Source organism: Amblyomma maculatum, chromosome 1 (genome assembly GCF_055883805.1).
Source record: "Amblyomma maculatum isolate TAMU_Amacu chromosome 1, ASM5588380v1, whole genome shotgun sequence".
Taxonomy (NCBI): domain Eukaryota; kingdom Metazoa; phylum Arthropoda; class Arachnida; order Ixodida; family Ixodidae; genus Amblyomma; species Amblyomma maculatum.
Window position 1 is genome coordinate 153682987 of NC_139344.1, and position 18819 is coordinate 153701805.

Sequence of the window (18819 nt, forward strand, 5' to 3'; positions counted from 1 at the left end):
CTGCCAGGAAAACCCAGCTTTTCAATGAACTTTGAGTAAGGCGTGTGGTATACAAGTGCAAAGAGAAAGTTACTGTGAATGTAGCGAGAAGGCAGTATGGGTTTTTGAGATAGGGAAGGCACTGACAGGGTTGAGGGAAGTAGAGAAAGCAAAAAAATGGCAAAATGATGCAGGACTGGGCAGTTCTAAACACCAGGCAACAATCATGCACTGCTTCTAACCATTCGATGTTCTTAATGTGATTCCACATTCCAAGAAAAACACAGTAGCATCCTGCATCTGCCAGAACTATTAAGTGACATGGCTGAGTTTGCAGGTGCTCAGGCAAGAAGTTCTGCGAGGTTTTATCATCCATGGGGTTGCAACTGCTGCCAAACATTATGAAGTGCCTTTAGAAAAGCACTTTCACCCTGAGGAAAAAGAAAGTGTCAAGCAGAATCGAACTGCTATCCTTTTGTGCACAAGCCGGAGCACGCTACCTATACACTGAGGAGTGAAAAGTGTTCGTTTAGTGCAATAGTTTAGAGGTCTTATATGACCATCTTATACCTACTGTAGAGTGGACAGCTGCCATACATTAGCATTACTAAGCAGTTCCTCTAAGTAGTACTAATCTTACGATTGATAAATAATTAACACTGCTAATTAGTGAACAAATAAGACCATTACTTAGCAGCAGTGCATACTTTCCATGCGGCAGTGCTTTCACTTCAACTGTTAAGTAAGTTTTTGCGTCGGCAGTATTGTTTGCCAATTTGCGTTCAGTCTATATTTGAAGGCTGAACACACATGCACATTTGCACATGCACCATACAGCCATGGAGAAGCACTCGTATTATGAAGGCCCTGTCTTTAATATCAGGTGTGGAGAGGTGTTCAGCAAGTTTCGTCTCCTGGTCTATAACATTTTTTAGTAAATGGTGGAATTGAAAAGTGTTACGTTAAGATGAAAGCTTGAAATGTTTCCTTTATTATGAGCACATTGCTTTTAGATAATTCATCCCCACCAACGACATAACTCCACCATTGGTGTCCTATTTTCTGCGTGCCATTAAAGAGGAAGGTCAGTTTCTGTTTTGCCTCACTTACTGGACAACCAAGGCCATTGCACTTCTGGCTCTGCGAGTGTTGTCTTCAAAAGGTTCCCTCATTCTTCTATGATGACACGCAGAGATACTGTGCTCATGGGCGAAGTACACTGCTGCTGGTGTAGGCTATGTTGTCAAGTGACGTGAATCTGAGGAAAGCATTGCAAACATTTGAATGCAGATTACTTGTGTTCTTGATTCTTATTTCTGCTGCTGCTCAATTCATGGTGCTTTCCTGTTTTTCTTATAACCTGAGTGATAGTGTGTTGTGAGCATTGCGAGAACCCCTGATTTTGAGGTGAAGTTTTGTAACACACCAACAGAGGGCAGCATAGGGCTGCACGCAGAGTTCTAGAAGCACTAGAAGCTGGATTACCTTTGTCATTTAGTTTGTAAAAAGGCATCATCCTATGTGCATCGGGAGCTGTGCAACTGTTGCTATTGGCCTGGAGATGAGCAGAGTCACCACCTTGCGGCGTAGCGGTGAACCCTACGCAGTGTGTGATTTATGTGTGTGTGTGCAGCATGTACAAGTGTTTTTTTATTGTTTCCTGGTTCCGGTGCACTTTTGCTTACATGTCTGCCTCTTACAAAAAAAATGTGAACAGGTTATCATCCCACGCCCCATTAAAGAAAAATACTTGTCTATATCGATTATGTCATACTGGATAAGGGCATCATCAGTTGATCTTCGGCGCTTGAGATCCTTTTACGTGCAGGACGAGGTGATGCTGTCGTTAGGCACCGTGAAACCAAAAAAATACCACAGCTACTGAAGCATGCAACCGCAGACTGCTGTATAGCAGAATGCAGTTTGAACAGGCCACTCTGCCTTTTCATCGCAGTGCTTCAATGGTAGGTCGCTCAGCTGCTTAATTCGAGAACGGGGAGGGGGCGGGGTTCAATCTTGGCCGTTTCGCAAGGCGCTCCTCTGATATGGGATTTGACTGCACATTAAACAACCCTAAGTGGTCAATGACACCGAAGCCCGCCAATACATCATCCATCATAACCGATGTCACTTCGGCGCATTACACCCCATATGCTTTTTTTTTTTTTTTTTTGCTGATGAAGGCTTCTGCACATCCATGACAGGACAGTGATCAAATTTTGCTTTATGAAACGCTCGAACTTTCAAAAACATATATTTCTAAACAACTAGCACAGGACCGGGTTAATTACGGGAGAGGCCTTCGCCCTGCAGTGGATATAGTCGGGCTGATGATGACAAAAATATCAGGCAAAGTCTATGCTTCTGACAAGGGGAGTAAAATGGCTTCATACAGGCTTAACTATTAGTTTGGGAATAAATACATCTTTACAGTCGCATGATAGGTTGAACTTCATTTCTTTCGGGAGAGTTTTATATTCGGCACCTGTTTTGCAAGCAACCCCAATATTTTGCTTCGCGTAAGATTGAGTCACTGCTCGATAATTCTCGTGACAAAGAAATCTTCAGACTCTAAATTCCTTGCCATAACATGACAGTGCCATGCACAGTTTTTTTACAATGTCTTCACAGCGACTGATTCATAGCTTTGTAAAAAAAAATCATTATACTACTAATTTACCAATATTTGAAGCATCAGAAATCCCTTATATTCCTCGAGATTTCCTGCAGAGTGCCGGTACAGTTATGCCTGGTTGCTTAGCCAGAGTTGATGTGCACTAAGTCAACGGCAACCTACTGGGCAGGAAGCTGTCAGTGCTCTATTTGACCAGCTTAATCCTAGAGTCAAGATGAACCAGGCTGTGTCGCAATTCATTCAAAAGTACTGGAGGTCAGAGCACGAATCTAGCATCTGCATGGGCTTGACACTAAATATGCCTGTCTGACACTCGTATAAGACATGTGCACACTGTTGAAAAGGCGATAAGAAACGCGAAGCTGTCATTAGGCAAGGGGTACACAAGTCGAAATCAATAAGAAGAAATGGGCATGGGTAGGACATGTAGTGCGAAGAGAGGATAACAGATGGTCGCTTAGGTAGCAAACTGGTAACAACTAGCACAGGACCGGGTTAATTATGGGAGAGGCCTTCGCCCTGCAGTGGATATAGTCGGGCTGATGATGACAAAAATATCAGGCCCATGAGTGCGATACAAAGCAAAAAGCATGCAAACCAATGCCAGTAAATCTAAAGGACGGGTGGTTGCGTGCCTTGTTTTCCTAAAATCCGCACTCCTTTTACGAGCATGGGCGAGCGCTGCTGGCTGCCGACCCACACTATCAAATGCTTGATGGGCTTCAAGAAGCCTTCACTTACACATGCTGGGAGCATTTTATTGCTATGCAAAGGATTATTTTGAAGGTGTTAGTGTGTAAACAGATAAAGCATTTTCATCATGTGTTACTTCAGTGCCTGCAAAAAGGGGCTGTGAGAGAACTCTAATGAACATTATGATGATGGGCCATATTGTCTCGAAGTGGTGATGGCAGTGTATCAGACATGAAAACCATTTATTAGGGCTGTTTTATGTTCATAAAGTACTCTATAGAACAACTCGGTGGTGGCAACAGCAAGTTCACTTGGTGATTGTCACTGGTTAGAATTCTGTTTTTATTAAATATCTGACTGTTGCAAAAGTTCATTGCTGTTCATGTGTTTCTTATGCCGAATTTCAATTTGCATGTGCTTTCTAAGTCGTGCATGCATCAAAACTGTATCCTTTTTGCAGAAAAATTATCCATGCTCAGGAAGTTTGGAAATCAATTCTGATTTTTTGCAGCTGATCCGAGAAAAGCCGAAGGAACGAAAGCTGTCTTTTGGAGAAATCAATTCTGTGCTTTGGGACTACCGCAGACATGCTGATGATGTTGACAAGCATGTCCCTTTCCACCGCGTTCCACTACGTGCAACATTGATGTGCCAACCATACTTCTTGCGTCTCTTTTGGTATTGTACAGCAGTTCCCTATGTCCTGTTTATTCTGGAGGCATGTTGAGAAGCTCAAATATATAATTTCATCACTATGAGGGCATAATGATGGTCATGTAGGCCAGTTTCATATAGTCATTTCCTCTTTTATGCAAATTAACATAAACCTCATTTGAGCATTATGAAATCTGAATTCTCTTCATATTTAGGACAAGGTGTTCTTACATGCCATGTTAGCAAAGAGGCCAAAATTCCATCCTTGCATGTACTATGTTTTTGCAAATAACCTTTCAATTATGCATATGTAATTGCCTTAATTCCAAGGAAACCAGTCTAGATGGGTCGAGTCACTTGGTTTTCGGTCACTTGGTAATAAAAATTTTTCCTTCTATTTATATACCTGTTTCTAGAAGATCATTTCCAGCCTTCCAGCCTTCGGTGAACATGATGAAAAACGAGGACCGTCCGTGGAGAGATTGAGGAGCAAAAGATGGCAACGATTCTGAGAAAAGGCACCTGTGGCGGGGAGCAAAGAGCAGGATAATCTTCTATCCTTGCATGGCGTTAAACCATTGTATTCTTGATGCCTCTCTAAGCAGTCAACTGTCAGCACATTTCTGAGTTTACGAATAAAGGGGAAAACAGGTTTGAAAACAGGTCTTGCCGAGACGCTTCCAAAGGAATCTGCGAAATTTCACACATCAGCCTTATCTTTTGGCGCTCCGCCTACTATTGTGGCTGCCCATGACACAATGCTACTTACTCGATCGACGCATGTGCACTGGAAGCTAGCGGAGCGTCTGCTCCGGCGACGCCCCATCATTTCACATTTCGCCACCATGCCAGGAATGTGGCGATGCCATCGTGTCCTCCTCGATCTCCCTCATGTGCAGCATTGACACTTCGCATAATTGTGCACGGCGCGACGCGGGGGCGGCAGGATCGCAGGGCCACGACGTTGCTGAGGGTAGTTGTGACGTCACACCCGCCGGGTCAGAGGCCACCCGCCGGCTCAGTCTGGAGCGCGCTGCCTCTGACCCGGCGGCCGCTCAGAAAACGTCAAAAATACAGCCATCCGCTCCAAAATAACCTGAATTGTGGTGTTTTCTCAATATTTTTGGATATTTGTTCAGTATACCAAGTTTCCGTGTAATGTACAGCGGGATCCTTCATGGAATGTAAGGCAGCAGGTGTGACGTCAGCGCCTGGAAATGGGCATGCATACGACACAGTACTGCTCTGCGCCGTCTGCGCAAAGACACTTCTTTGCTTTTTAGTTTGCTTGTTTGTTTGCGGCATTAGACAAAAGCACCGCGGGTCACCGTAAGTTTTGCACGCTCCTGGGTGTTTGAGCCAGCGGCAAGCATCGGCACAAATTTCAGAACAGACAGCGTCACGGCATCTCCATCGCTCGACTGTGGCACCTATCTCTCGCGCTGAAGCTGTGGCCTGCAGCTGGCAATTCTATCCTTCTGTGCCCAAACTACTGGCAGTGCTAGACATTGGACCAAGCTATTAAATCCACATTTCATATACTCCGTTTCATACATCGGGTGCAACACAGCGAAAGCTACGAAAGTAGTCCGGAAGAAAAAAAAAGGAGACATCACTACGGGCTGGACATCATCTCAGTGCGAATCTTATAGAAAAATCCGGGGTCGCGGCGTTGCGCAGCGCGGAGAACACCGCTGGCAGGGTTGCGGAGCAGCAAAAACGCGACATGAACGAGACGCTGTGAGACGCCAGTCTCACAACATACAAATTCACTGAATCGCAAATATTTTCTCCCCAAAAAAGGTGCTTTTTATGGAGTTGATGGCAAATGTAAGATGTATTAAGCTTGCCGACAAAGCAAGAATTGTCAAGACTATAGAGTTGAAGAATCCGCAAAATACAAGAGGGAATACGTAGGGCTGTATCTGCCCTGAAAGATCAAGGGTGAATATCAAGTGGTGGTACAACCTAGGTGGTCCCTTGGTTAAGCTATATAGCCACACTGACCTCTGGCTCATGACACTGGCACTCCTGGGTTGACCTGGGGTAATCCACGGCGCAGTAAGCTTTTGCTTCAATATGCGATTATATATAAGGCCTTACTAGAACTTTCCCATTTTATTTTCCTGCCATATTTGTGAAATCATTATTATTTAATATGAGGACAGAGTTGCCTGTCTCACAATTTTAATATGCAAACAGATTTGCTTGCTTAAAGCAAACAAAAAAAGGCTTTGGGCATGTGCATGATTAGAAAAAAATGGAGCCCTTCCTGAAGATGGAAAGGGAATGTAGCTATGATGGTCATCTTCTGGTCATCTTGGCCTCTTCGGTGGCTCACGACCTTTGGATCCGATCCTGCGTCTCACGTAGAACTTGGTGTAGCTTTTCCGCAAAGGCTTTTTTCAGTTCTATTATTTTTAACAGCCGCTGAGCTGTTTCAGCCTGAAAAAAAAGAAGAAAGATGCTGACTTTGAGCTCTGATGCCACAGTTATGAAAGTGTCAACAATCGGTACTTCAGTTTAAGAATAGTGGAAAGTTAAATTTCGGGTGTAGTCAATCCACCTGTCGAAAAAAGGGCCATGTGCAGGGGATGCAAACATTGCCTTGATCAGGCGCATTGTTTTCAAGCCCGGTAACGCTCACCCCCAATTCGCACATTGTGTGAACGTGGATCTACAACAGTGCCTCATTCACCATGAGCCGTTCCAGCATATAAAGATCACTCAGTGAGATCATCAGGACTCAGTCAGTCGAGAGGCTATGAGAACCATCACTTTCGCTCTCCACATAATATGGATTGTGGCACATGAAGAGAATGCTCAGCTCCACACACTAGATGAGCTGGTGCAGCAGTGATGGTGATACTCGTAGCCTTAAGGTGGCTGCTCTGCACTGGCGCAATGTACTTATGATCAATCGCACATACACTCACCGCCATACTATTCCTTCCTGCACGAACTTTACCAAACTTTATCGACCCTATACCGATCTTCGTTGACCAAACCCATATTATGCGGCACAGTCTCTTCGCGAATGCTACCATCCAGGGCTGTAAGGTGACAGCAGTTTACTGTCCATATAGAACCCTACACTTGGATGTCTAGGTTTCAATTCGCGTAACCTCCATTTTCCTTCTGTGCTAAGCGGGTTGCTATCCAAGATGCGTTCGCTTTGTATTGGCTGCTACCTTGCTTCCTACAGACCACATAGTCCGTACAGCCGCCCACCAAGCAGCACGTCTACTCCGATGCGTTCGTCAAAGGCGAGAAATATTACAATACATACACTGTGTTGAAGCTTGAATCCCACACGCCATTTGACCCACGTGCCTTCATCAGTTCACAATGCACCGCAGATTCTACAACTCACGTGAGCACCCTATCCTACGCATTGACGATTGTACATTCCTTCATCAAGAAAGAACACCTCCATTGTCCTCGTCCATATATTTGCGGTAACACTTTCCCGTACTCATGCCCGTGTAGACAAGGTTGCGTCTCCTAGGTTTACGCCGTGCCTGCTCTTCTTCTGGTCATTAATCTTAATTGGCCTCGACACATACCCACCCGGAGCCTCCTGTGTGTAACCATTGATGTGACGAAGATATTATCCAGATGCTATAGGTTTACCCTCCGCTGAAGCGAATGAGAATTCAGCATCTGGCGACAGCCGAACAACCCGTCCTGATAAATTGCTTGCACGCATTCATTGAATGCCCAGACTTTACGCATAGCACGTAAAGCTCGGTTGCCCGAAAAGACAGTCGTTAACCTAAAAGCAGAAAAACAGTCCTCTGACATACTACGCACATGTTTTTGTAGCAAACGTGTCACTAAACCGTACTTGGCACAGTGTCTAACCATTTAGGGTCACATTTAGCATAAGTCTTATGCACCTATAGGTGGCCAATTCCATAAATAACATTATGAAAAATGTTATTTATGGCCCTAAGGCCCAGTGGGAGTTGAAAAATTAGGGTTGTTAATAAAGAAAAGGTTAGCCGATCGAAATAAGTGAGGAGGGACTGGCGATTCTAATTTCTTGTTCTAAGCAGCTCCAGGCGTTGTCTTGGCACTTAGTGCCCTATCTACCGGTGGGTACTCTATAATGCTTACCCCATAGGGCTGTTCCACCTGTTGCTGTTCCAGCTATGACTGCACTGATGGTCACAGCCTATCCTGTCTACCTAAGCTTAACATGCGGAAACATTTTGCACTTCTATGTCTGCACTGGAGCTATAAAAGATGATATTTGCTTTGCGTCAGTTTCCCTTTTGCTGGTAACTGCATGTTCTCACCTCTGTCGTAGCCGGCTTGGAATCCGCTGAGTTGACGACGCCAGTGCAGACTCAAATCTTCCAACATTGGCTTCCAAGAAAGACACCCAGACTGCACGAGAGAAAGGAACCAAGAGCATTTATTATCTCGACCAGAAAATTCTCCCTCATCAACTAGGGGCTCATTTGTACTGAAATTTGTACTTTTGAGAGGCTCCACGCTTCCAAATATTGACGAAAAACATCTCTGCATTTGATACACTGCTTAGTCACGAAATTATTTCTTTGCGCTTTTTGCCCTTTGTCCTCGAAGCATGCAAAGATGCAACGCCGCTGTTGCCACCGTCCGATAGCCCTCGCGGCATTCGTAAGGGAATGGAATACGTGGAGGCAACTGTATACTGCAGCGACCTTAACGGGAGTTGAAAAATGAGGGTTGTTAAATAAGAAAAGGTTAGCCAATCGAAATAAACGAGGAGGGACTGGTGATTCTAATTTCTGGTTCTAAGCAGCTCCAGGCGTTGTCTTGGCACTTAGTGCCCTATCTACCGGTGGGTACTCTATAATGTTTACCCCATAGGGCTGTTCCACCTGTTGCTGTTCCAGCTCTGACTGTACTGATGGTCACAGCCTATCCTGTCTACCTAGGCTTAACATGCGGAAACATTTTGCACTTCTATGTCTGCACTGGAGCTATAAAAGATGATATTTGCTTTGTGTCAGTTTCCCTTTTTATTCCTGCCCATATTTGCTGGTAACTGCATGTTCTCACCTCTGTCGTAGCCGGCTTGGAATCCGCTGAGTTGACGACGCCAGTGCAGACTCAAATCTTCCAACATTGGCTTCCAAGAAAGACACCCAGACTGCAAGAGAGAAAGGAAGTCAATGTTGTCAAAATCGATCTTACAAGAACTTGATCTTTAAAGCTATATTATATAAAACTGCCGAAATCGCAAGCCTTACATTGTGTGCTAGGGTATACTGTCCTAACTATCACGTGCGAAAATGGCATGTGCCTTACAAAGGCCGGTGTCAGGGTTGCATCCTACCACTACATAAGACCTGTTTTGCATAATCCTCCACGTAGGGGCGATCTTGTTGCCCAGAATTGACCCATGTCATTGCAGAGGCTGTTAACTTTCATAATTGCATAATCTTTGTTGCATTCATTCAACCAGAGTTCAGACGGTTCAACAAAACGATTCGTCCTGGTCGTGGTCTGGTCATGACGACAATGATCAGATCGTCTGCATAGGCAAAGATAGTAGCTGGCGGTAAAGGAAAATCAGCTATCCAACTATCCCGAGAGAGCCTTTGTAAGAGGTTCAAACGCGAGCACGTAGAGAGCAGGAGATAGAGCACATTCCTGCCGAACTCCATGGCCCACATCGATACTACCGAACACAGTGGCGGCTGAAACTGGGCTGGCATACAGAACTCTTACCATGCGCTGGAAATCAGTCTATACCAGCTGCCTCCAGGACTTGGAAAAGGTCAAGATGACTAACCACGTCGAATGCCTTTTCCTCATCAAAGGAACATAGAATACCCTAAAATTTCTGTGCTGAGCCCAAAGGAAGAGGTCCCAGAGGGCGAAACCATGGAGTTGGGTGGGATGACCCGGAACACAACAAGCCTGATAAGGACCTATAATATTTGAAAGGAAAGCTAATCGGGAGGACTAGTGTTGGCTATGAGCTCGTAGTCATTCCTTCTAGTATTTTAAAGCATCCCCTCACCCAGGAGCCCAATATTCACAAGGGCGGTGAAAGGCTTCGCGAGCTGCCCCAAGAAATTATAAAACTAAGTTCCGCCGTTCTAACCTGGGCTAGGCCATGTCATGTGGTCTCGTGGAGTCGTATAACCCGGCGAAAAGGGAGTGCATGGCAATATACTCTGTCGACTGCGAGATATTAACGCAATGAACATCATGTTTTGCTGAAACAGCCAACAGCAATCAACTTGAAGGCATATTTGAGAACTGGGCTTTATGCTCCTGGCGTAAGTTGGCTATGTGCATACAAATTTGCCGACGAGCACACAGCGGTTAAGGCGCCAAGCACTGTTACAGTATGTGAAAGAGCCAGCAAAACAGATCGAAATCATCCTTGAAGCAAACCATAGCAACTGCCTGCATAGTCCAAGGGAAGAGTGTCTAAATTATGATCCAAGGGCCACGGATGGGTTCCATACCCACAACACCCTTCCACCCGAAAGGAAAAACCATGGTTGGCAGTCTCTGCCAAATGGAGCGTTGCACATCTCAATGTACCTGGCTCCCCGGGGTTGAGCTGCTTACGAAGCGGAAGGTATGGCGTGCCATAGGTAATGCAGGCGATAATGGATGCGTTGACCAGCTGCAGTGAGTCTCGCTCCCTAATGCCGTAGTTTCGATGTTGAAGCATTCGTATAATTTGATCGGTAGTGTTGACTAAATGATTGAGACAGGGTCTACACCCTTTTCACTCACCCGCCATGTCCTGGATGCCCGGCTGTATTGTGCCTGCGGGCATTCCCCTGTCCTTTGTCCCTCCTTGTCCTCAGACAGCAAGACCTGTAGTTTGCATATGTAGAGGCTCAAATTTAAGTTCTCACCGAAAGGAAGGTATTAGTGAATAGGCAAGCAGTACAGCGTGGGTAGTATGCAAGTGAGGTTCCACAAGGCATCCTTTAAGCACAGCTTAAATGTTCCCCAATTTTTTGTGCCTTGGCCTTTGTACATGAAGGCTTTTGTCGAAGTTCTTCGTATACCTTACTGACTGTATCGTTGAAAATCACTAGATTGCAAGCTGGCCTGTAAACATGCGTGCCGCGAGGCACTCGTGAGTTGCAACGACGAAAAGTATACATGCATGAAAATTCATGATTGAGCGATGCGGCATGCTGGGTGCCAGCGCATTCATTTTGTGGATTTTGAATTATATATGTGGTGCACACAGAATGAGCCACTTCACACCGAAACGAAGGCGGCGACTTTCACATCACGTTCGGTTCTGCGGAGGCTATGAACTGCTGTAATGTAGAGCGAATCTGCTCAAGCTTTGGAATACTGCGCGCGCAGTCACTTACATCCTAAAGCAGCAAGCGCGGAGGACACTATGCCTAAGTTCAAATTGCGTCCGTCGGAAAGGTAATTTCTGCGGTAAAGCATGCCGTCGCGGATGGAAAAATAACGAGCTTGGCGGTGAAGCGATCGAGAAGCTGGGCGCAGAGAAGGTTAGATAGAAGCGATCCAAGGCTCTTGCCTTGGTTCATTTGGCATGTCGACAAAAGAATCGCATGACGAATACGAGTCATGATGCTGCTTCTACCCACTTCCAGGTTTAAAGCCAGATATAACAGGGTCTACGCCCATTTCACTCACCCGCCATGGCCTGGTGGCCCGGCTGTTCAACGCCTGCCTTTTCCACTTCTCTGGAGATTTGCGCCCATCGGGGACGGCCTCCTTTTCCTCTGCCATCACGACCTGTAGTTTGCACAAGTTTAATATACAGACGACTCTAATACAGAACAGAAACGCAGCCTTTATTGTGCGCTCAGCCTCAGCTCAGCGCTCAGTGTAAACACTAATTATTCTGAGTATACATTTATTAGAGTAAAACGGTTTCGGTGATCATGCCTGACAGCAGGCAAAAGTCGCCGTCCTCTTGAGAAAATTACGTTTAAAATTGCACACGCCTATATCTACAAATTTCAAAGTAGCAACACTCAGATCGATACTCTTGTAAGTATCTTGTAAGTACCTCACCTCCACTGGAGATAACAAGCTTAAATATAGCATACAGCCCCAAGCAGCATATGTTCGAAACAGGTGTTGTTGTTTCCTCTTTCATGCTATAAGGAGAGTGTAGCACAGGCCTGTCGAAGCCTCAGCGAGCAGCTACACGAGCGCAATAACAATGCTGACAATTATTTTGGGCATTGCAATGTGCTTCATGCAAGTCTTCAATGGTGTTATGAGTATAACCCGGCGAATAGGGAGTGCATGGCAATATACTCTGTCGACTGCGATCTACCAAAGATCTGCCAAAGGTTAGTAGACATGCATTGGGGAAGCCCTAGGGCTGTCTTGACTGCTTTTCTAACAAGAGTGTTCTGGTGAGCTCCTGCTTGTAAAGCGGAAGGTATGGCATGCCGTAGGTAATGCGAGCGATAATGAAGGCGTTGACCAGCTGCAGTGCGTCTCGCTCCCTAACGCCGTAGTTTCGATGTTTAACTCGTTGAAGCATTCGTATAATTTGATCGGTAGTGTTGACTAAATGATTGAGACAGGGTCTACGCCCTTTTCACTCACCCACCATGGCCTGGATGCCCGGCTGTCCTATGCCTGCGGGCATTCCCCGGTCGGCCGACTTTCCTGGAGAATCCTTTGTCCCTCCTCGTCCTCTGCCAACACGACCTGTATTTTGCATACGTAGAGGCTCAAATTTAAGTTCTCACCGAAAGGAAGGTATTAGTGAACAGGCAACCAGTACAGCGTGGGTAGTACGCAAGTGAGGTTCCACAAGGGATCCTTTAAGCGCAGCTTAAATGTTCCCCAATTTTTTGTGCCTTGGACATGAAGAATTTTGTCAAAGTTCTTCGTATACCCATGCTACCTAACACATCCCAAAGCAGCGAGCGCGGGAACACTGCGCCTGTAATTTCGGCTGTAAAGGATGCCGTCGCGGATGGAAAAATAACGAGCTTGGTGGCGAAGCGTTCGAGAAGCTGGGCGCAGAGAAGGTGTATATAGAAGCGTGAGAAGAGAAGCGATCCTTGGTTCATTTGCGCTAATTGATAGATGGCTGCTTCTAGGAATGCTGACGCTCATTTCCGCGAAAGGACAGTCCAAGGAGCGAGAGAGGCGGCAAACCCTTTTGCGGCATCACTTAGCGGGTGCGAGCGGCGGAGTACTTTATCCCCAACTTCGAACTGCAAAGGACGTTCAAACCACACCTCAAAGTTTTTCCTAATTCGAGCATTTCGCTTTATCCCATAGTTGGTTGGACGTGCTCGCAGAATTTTCTGTCACTACCGTTTGTTGGGTGAATTGGCGGAGACAGCTCCGGGCCAGCAAGACGCAGGGTTCGCCGGTCATTTCACGATCTTTCGGCCATGCTTTCTTTTTTTTTTTGCTATTGTCTTGTTTTTGTAATGGCAAGTGCTGTAAGGCCAACTGCAGTTTTAAACCCGCAAAGTTTGTTGGTGTTGCCCACAGATTCTGCATTAAGCTTGATGTAGTATTCCTTGCTTTGTTTACTCACACTGATGAGGAAAGAGCATTGGAAAGCTCAAGAAGGTGCTTCTACCATTTTATAACATGATCTCGCATCAAACAGCATAAGTCAAAACCGTAACATGTTCGATTCTGTTATTCACATTTTGTTTGCCTGGGTATGCGCAGCTGTAAATAGCGGGTGTTTTGACGAGAACGTTTCTTGTTATTTTGTTTCTAAGAAACAATGTTTTCAATTAACTGTGCGACAACACTCTGTGCCAGACACATCTCGCGGACAAATCTCACTAATGCGAGAATTTCACCAAGAGCCTAGAAAGGTCTTCGGGTGCATGAATGTGCACAAATGTGCATATGAGGAGAAAAACCATATCCTGATTCTGGTCCGAGTATAGTCCATAAGGGCAAGAGAAGGGGTGTCTTGCCCACCCAAGGTCGAGTAAGGATGTAGTAATTGTGGACATTCCACCTCACAAGGCAGCCGCGGCGTGTGCCGCCGCATTTTCGAGGAAGCCACTAAGCGTGTATTGTAGCAAACGAGATCGTTTTGAAGAGTGCTTAAGTCGAAAAATGAAGCCAACTCCCAGGAAAGACCAGGTAATAGGCCAATTTCATGCTTGCATCTACTCTCAATTACAGGAGAGTTATTTCGGCAGCGATTTGTTTCTCCAGCTACTTAACATACGATGTCTTCCGAAAAGACCTGCGGCGGTTAATGCCATCATCACCGCAGCCCCAAGTGCTGATGCTCTCGGACATCATTCGAGAAGTACAGCAGGTACTCGCTGCAACCCAGACACAGAAGAATGTGTTTTAAGAGCCAATGACCCAAACCTGCTGAAGCCAAGAAGACTTTTCGTCCTACCCTCCCTAATGGCTAGGGCCAATAAAGAAAATATATACGGCTTAAAAGCAAACCCCCTCGGTGTGCGAAAGGCTGGGTGTGCGACGAAACAAACGGTGAGACAGTGGGAGGGGAGAGGAGGAGAGAGGGAGGGAGCCAGACTGAAGAGGGTATGGAAGTTGCTGCAGCAGTCAACAATATCAGTAGCCAGAAACTGCACAATCAAGACAACCAAGGCCCAGCGGCGCCGTCAGGCGGCCCTCCGTAGGGCTGAGTCAGCAGCCAACAATATCAGTAGCCAAGAAACTGCACAATCAAGACAACCAAAGCCCAGCGGCGTCGTCAGTCTCTGCCAAATGGAGCGTTAATGCACATCTCAATGTACCTGGCTCCCCGGGCTTTTTGCCTCTCACCAGAAAAGAGTGTTGCTATGGCTTTTACAAGGAAACGAATGACTCGATACCCGCTCCTTCTGGGTGGACGGTCACTGTCCTATGTACGATCACACCGGACTGTAACCTCTATTGGGCACCTCATTAAAGCACTCCATGAGAGAATCATTGCAGCATTGGACTCCCAAAGGGATCCTTTGCATCAGGAACACATACAGCACTATGTCTCCCGCTAGATGTGATTGCCGCCCAGGAAAGCAATCCCAGAGTCTGTTATGTATTCACTTTACGTTGATGACTTGCAAATTGCCTGTACTTCATCCAGCATATCATCCTGTGAGAATGGGTTTAAATTTCCCCTTAACTCCATATCATGCCCTGACGCACAAACTTGAAATGGAACCACTATTCAATAGCAGAGAAACCTCGATCAAAAAGAAAAGATTAATAGCAGCGTAGTGGAGACGAGTTCTGTATTCAATAAAATGCGATCAAAACTGCACAAAATTTCGCATGGAGGGTCATGGGCTGCACAGCAATCATCCCCAACCACTAGAACGCCCCAGCGCCATATGTTAGTCCTTCATGGTCCTTGCGAACAGCGTCCTCCATTCGGTGGTGAGCGCGTGCCTCAGCAGTCTGCTGTGTAGACATCTTTTGGATGCGCGTCCCATCACTGGAGTCGCTGAGCACAAGGAGTCCCACAGATAGAAGAATGCCAAGCTCTTCCAGGACTGGCTCGAAGCTTGTGTGTCCCCTGTTGAACCACAAGACCGCAAGGGCTGTGGCAGTTCAACAGCAGTCCGAGACGCTAACCTCGTTTTTGGACACAGCAACCAAATTTTGCTGTTCAGACTCTCTGCAGAGTTTTGAGTCTTGGCTCAAACACAACGAGCCAACAGTTTTTATCTGTAAGCCACTTATATGTTGGCAGCAATGCCTTCCCTTGGGCTGATGGCATCAGCCGCAAGGCGGACCCAGGCATATGAGGTCCAAAACTGTTATATAGTATGTGAAAGAGCCCGCAAAACAGATCAAAATCTTCCTTGAAGCAAACCGTACCAACTGCCTGCATAGTCTAGGGGAAGCGTGTCTAAATCATGATCCAAGGGCCACGGATGGGTTCCATACCCAGAACACCCTTTTATCTCAAAGGAAAAACCATGGCTGGCAGTCTCTGCCAAATGGAGCACTAATTGACCAATCTGTGCTGTGTCACGTCACCTGTCAACTACTTCCTCGTGAAGCATATTAAAAATTTTTTGCTCACGCTAAGGTGAGGGTTTCTAGAAAATGGGGCTTGTAAAATATCCTTGGGCGCAGTAGTCGAGCGCCGTAAGCACTGCGCCACCCCGGCGGGGTCTGGAGGATTGAGTCCTAACTGATATTGGAATTCAATTTCAAATCACCTTTGCCGCCGTGGGACACGCAGACGTCTCATGCACACGTTCAGCAAAATGTTTGCCTTTTCTCAGTGTCAAGAAGAACAGAAATTCAAAATCACCATAGAATTTGAACTGTGCAGCGCATAAATGTGCGCCAGCTAACCCTAAACATACGCACAAGATGCTGCGACACCAAACCAAGACCCGACTGAAATACAGACCTGCACAGAAACGGGGTTCTATGGGACCTCGTGCCCCAACTTCCCCAAACTGTACCCAACTGTGCCCAACTGTGCCCAGAATTATACTTTGTATTTTAGCGGAGAGTGTTTATTTTTATGATGTTTTTACACGAGTCATGATGCTGCTTCTACCCACTTCCAGGTTTAAAGCCAGATATAACAGGGTCTACGCCCATTTCACTCACCCGCCATGGCCTGGTGGCCCGGCTGTTCACCGCCTGCGGGAATTCCCCTTTCCACTTCTCTGGAGATTTGCGCCCCTTGGGGACGGCCTCCTTTTCCTCTGCCATCACCACCTGTAGTTTGCACAAGTTTAATATACAGACGGCTCTAATACAGAACAGAAACGCAGCCTTTATTGTGCGCTCAGCCTCAGCTCAGCGCTCAGTGTAAACACTAATAATTCTGAGTATACATTCATTAGAGTAAAACTGTTTCGGTGATCATGCCTGACGGCAGGCAAAAGTCGCCGTCCTCTTGAGAAAATTACGTTTAAAATTGCACACGCCTATATCTCATACAAATTTCAAAGTATCAACACTCAGATCGATACTCTTGTAAGTATCTTGTAAGTGCCTTACCTCCACTGGAGATAACAAGCTTAAACATAGCATACCGCCCCAAAACAGCATATGTTCGAAACAGGTGTTGTTGTTTCCTCTTTCATGCTATAAGGAGAGTGTAGCACAGGCCTGTCGAAGCCTCAGCGAGCAGCTGCATGAGCGCAATAACAATGTTGACAATTATTTTGGGCATTGCAATGTGCTTCATGCAAGTCTTCAATGGTGTTATGAGTATAACCCGGCGAATAGGGAGTGCATGGCAATATACTCTGTCGACTGCGATCTACCAAAGATCTGCCAAAGGTTAGTAGACGTGCATTGGGGAAGCCCCAGGGCTGTCTTGACTGCTTTTCTAACAAGAGTGTTCTGATTGAGCTCCTGCTTGTAAAGCGGAAGGTATGGCGTGCCGTAGGTAATGCTAGCGATAATGAATGCGTTGGCCAGCTGCAGTGAGTCTCGCTCCCTAATGCCATAGTTTCGATGTTTAACTCGAAGCATTCGTATAATTTGATTGGTAGTGTTGACTAAATGATTGAGACAGGGTCTACGCCCTTTTCACTCACCCGCCATGGCCTGGATGCCCGGCTGTCCTATGCCTGCGGGCATTCCCCGGTCGGTCGACTTTCCTGGAGAATCCTTTGTCCCTCCTCGTCCTCTGCCAACACGACCTGTATTTTGCATACGTAGAGGCTCAAATTTAAGTTCTCACCGAAAGGAAGGTATTAGTGAACAGGCAAGCAGTACAGCGTGGGTAGTACGCAAGTGAGGTTCCACAAGGGATCCTTTCGAAAGGAAGGTATTAGTGAACAGGCAAGCAGTACAGCGTGGGTAGTACGCAAGTGAGGTTCCCCAAGGGATCCTTTAAGCGCAGCTTAAATGTTCCCCAATTTTTTGTGCCTTGGACATGACGTATACCCATGCTACGAATATTTGTATTCTGTCAGTCTTGAAGTACCTAACACATCCCAAAGCAGCGAGCGCGGGGAACACTGCGCCTGTAATTTCGGCAGTAAAGGAAGCCGTCGCGGATGGAAAAATAACGAGCTTGGTGGCGAAGCGTTCGAGAAGCTGGGCGCAGAGAAGGTGTAGATAGAAGCGTGAGAAGAGAAGCGATCCTCGGTTCATTTGGCATGTCGACAATTTCTAAGAGATGGGAGGGCTCCCTTAAAGAAACATCAAGATTTGCGCTAACTGATAGATGGCCGCTTCTAGGAATGCTGACGCTCATTTCCGACTAGACACAAAAAAAGGATCATGCTGCCCACTCAAATATTTCCCAAAAGAAGCATAATGTTCCCCTCTGAATTGCTTGTAACCTTGCAATGTTTGTCTGCTTCAAGTTGTGGTTGTATGTAAGTGAGCCGCGAAAGGCGGCAAACCCCTTTGCGGCATCACTTAGCGGGTGCGAGCAGCGGAGTACTTTATCCCCAACTTTGAACTGCAAAGGACGTTCAAACCACACCTCAAGGTTTTTCCTAATTCGAGCATTTCGCTTTATCCGGTAGTTGGTTGGACGTGCTCGCAGAATTTTCTGTCACTACCGTTTGTTGGGTGACAAAAGATTGTAAAATGTACAGCAGCTGATAATTGCGGAAGCAATAAATAAGCCAGCTTCTTCGGGTCCTTCAATTGGCGGAGACTGCTCCGGGCCAGCAAGACGCAGGGTTCACCAGTCATTTCACGATGCCATGCTTTTTTTTGCTATTGTCATGTTTTTGTAATGGCAAGTGCTGTAAGGCCAACTGCAGTTTTAAACCCGCAAAGTTTGTTGGTGTTGCCCTCAGATTCTGCATTAAGCTTGATGTAGTATTCCTTGCTTTGTTTCCTCACACTGATGAGGAAAGAGCATTGAAAAGCTCAAGAAGGTGCTTCTACCATTTTATAACATGATCTCTCATCAAACAGCATAAGTCGAAACCGTAACATGTTCGATT

General features: G+C 46.1%; 2 protein-coding genes across 10 annotated transcripts in view; one reads left to right on the plus strand and one right to left on the minus strand.

Annotated features, from left to right (window-relative positions):
* The window catches only part of LOC146204652 (queuosine 5'-phosphate N-glycosylase/hydrolase-like), a 44299-nt gene extending 39678 nt beyond the window's left edge, over positions 1-4621 (plus strand). For 6 of the 8 annotated variants that reach the window (XR_014703990.1, XR_014703989.1, XR_014703988.1 and 3 more), the window contains 2 exons: positions 3819-3985; positions 4378-4621. Coding sequence is in view for 3 of the 8 variants with exons in the window: in XM_084589345.1 (XP_084445471.1) it covers positions 3819-3901 (83 nt within the window). In the remaining 5 variants the exon portion in view is untranslated. The other 2 variants (XM_084589347.1, XM_084589346.1) reach the window with 2 other exon arrangements.
* LOC146204650 (uncharacterized) overlaps positions 1-18819 on the minus strand; it is a 116561-nt gene that overhangs the window by 84312 nt on the left and 13430 nt on the right. The window contains exons 2-4 of one of the 2 annotated variants that reach the window (XM_084589354.1): positions 17449-17553; positions 16508-16618; positions 12536-12640 (exon numbers count right to left, since the gene is read on the minus strand). In XM_084589354.1, the coding sequence (XP_084445480.1) occupies positions 12536-12640; positions 16508-16618; positions 17449-17553 (321 nt within the window). The remainder of the gene's footprint in view (positions 1-12535; positions 12641-16507; positions 16619-17448; positions 17554-18819) is intronic. The other variant, XM_084589355.1, reaches the window with a different exon arrangement.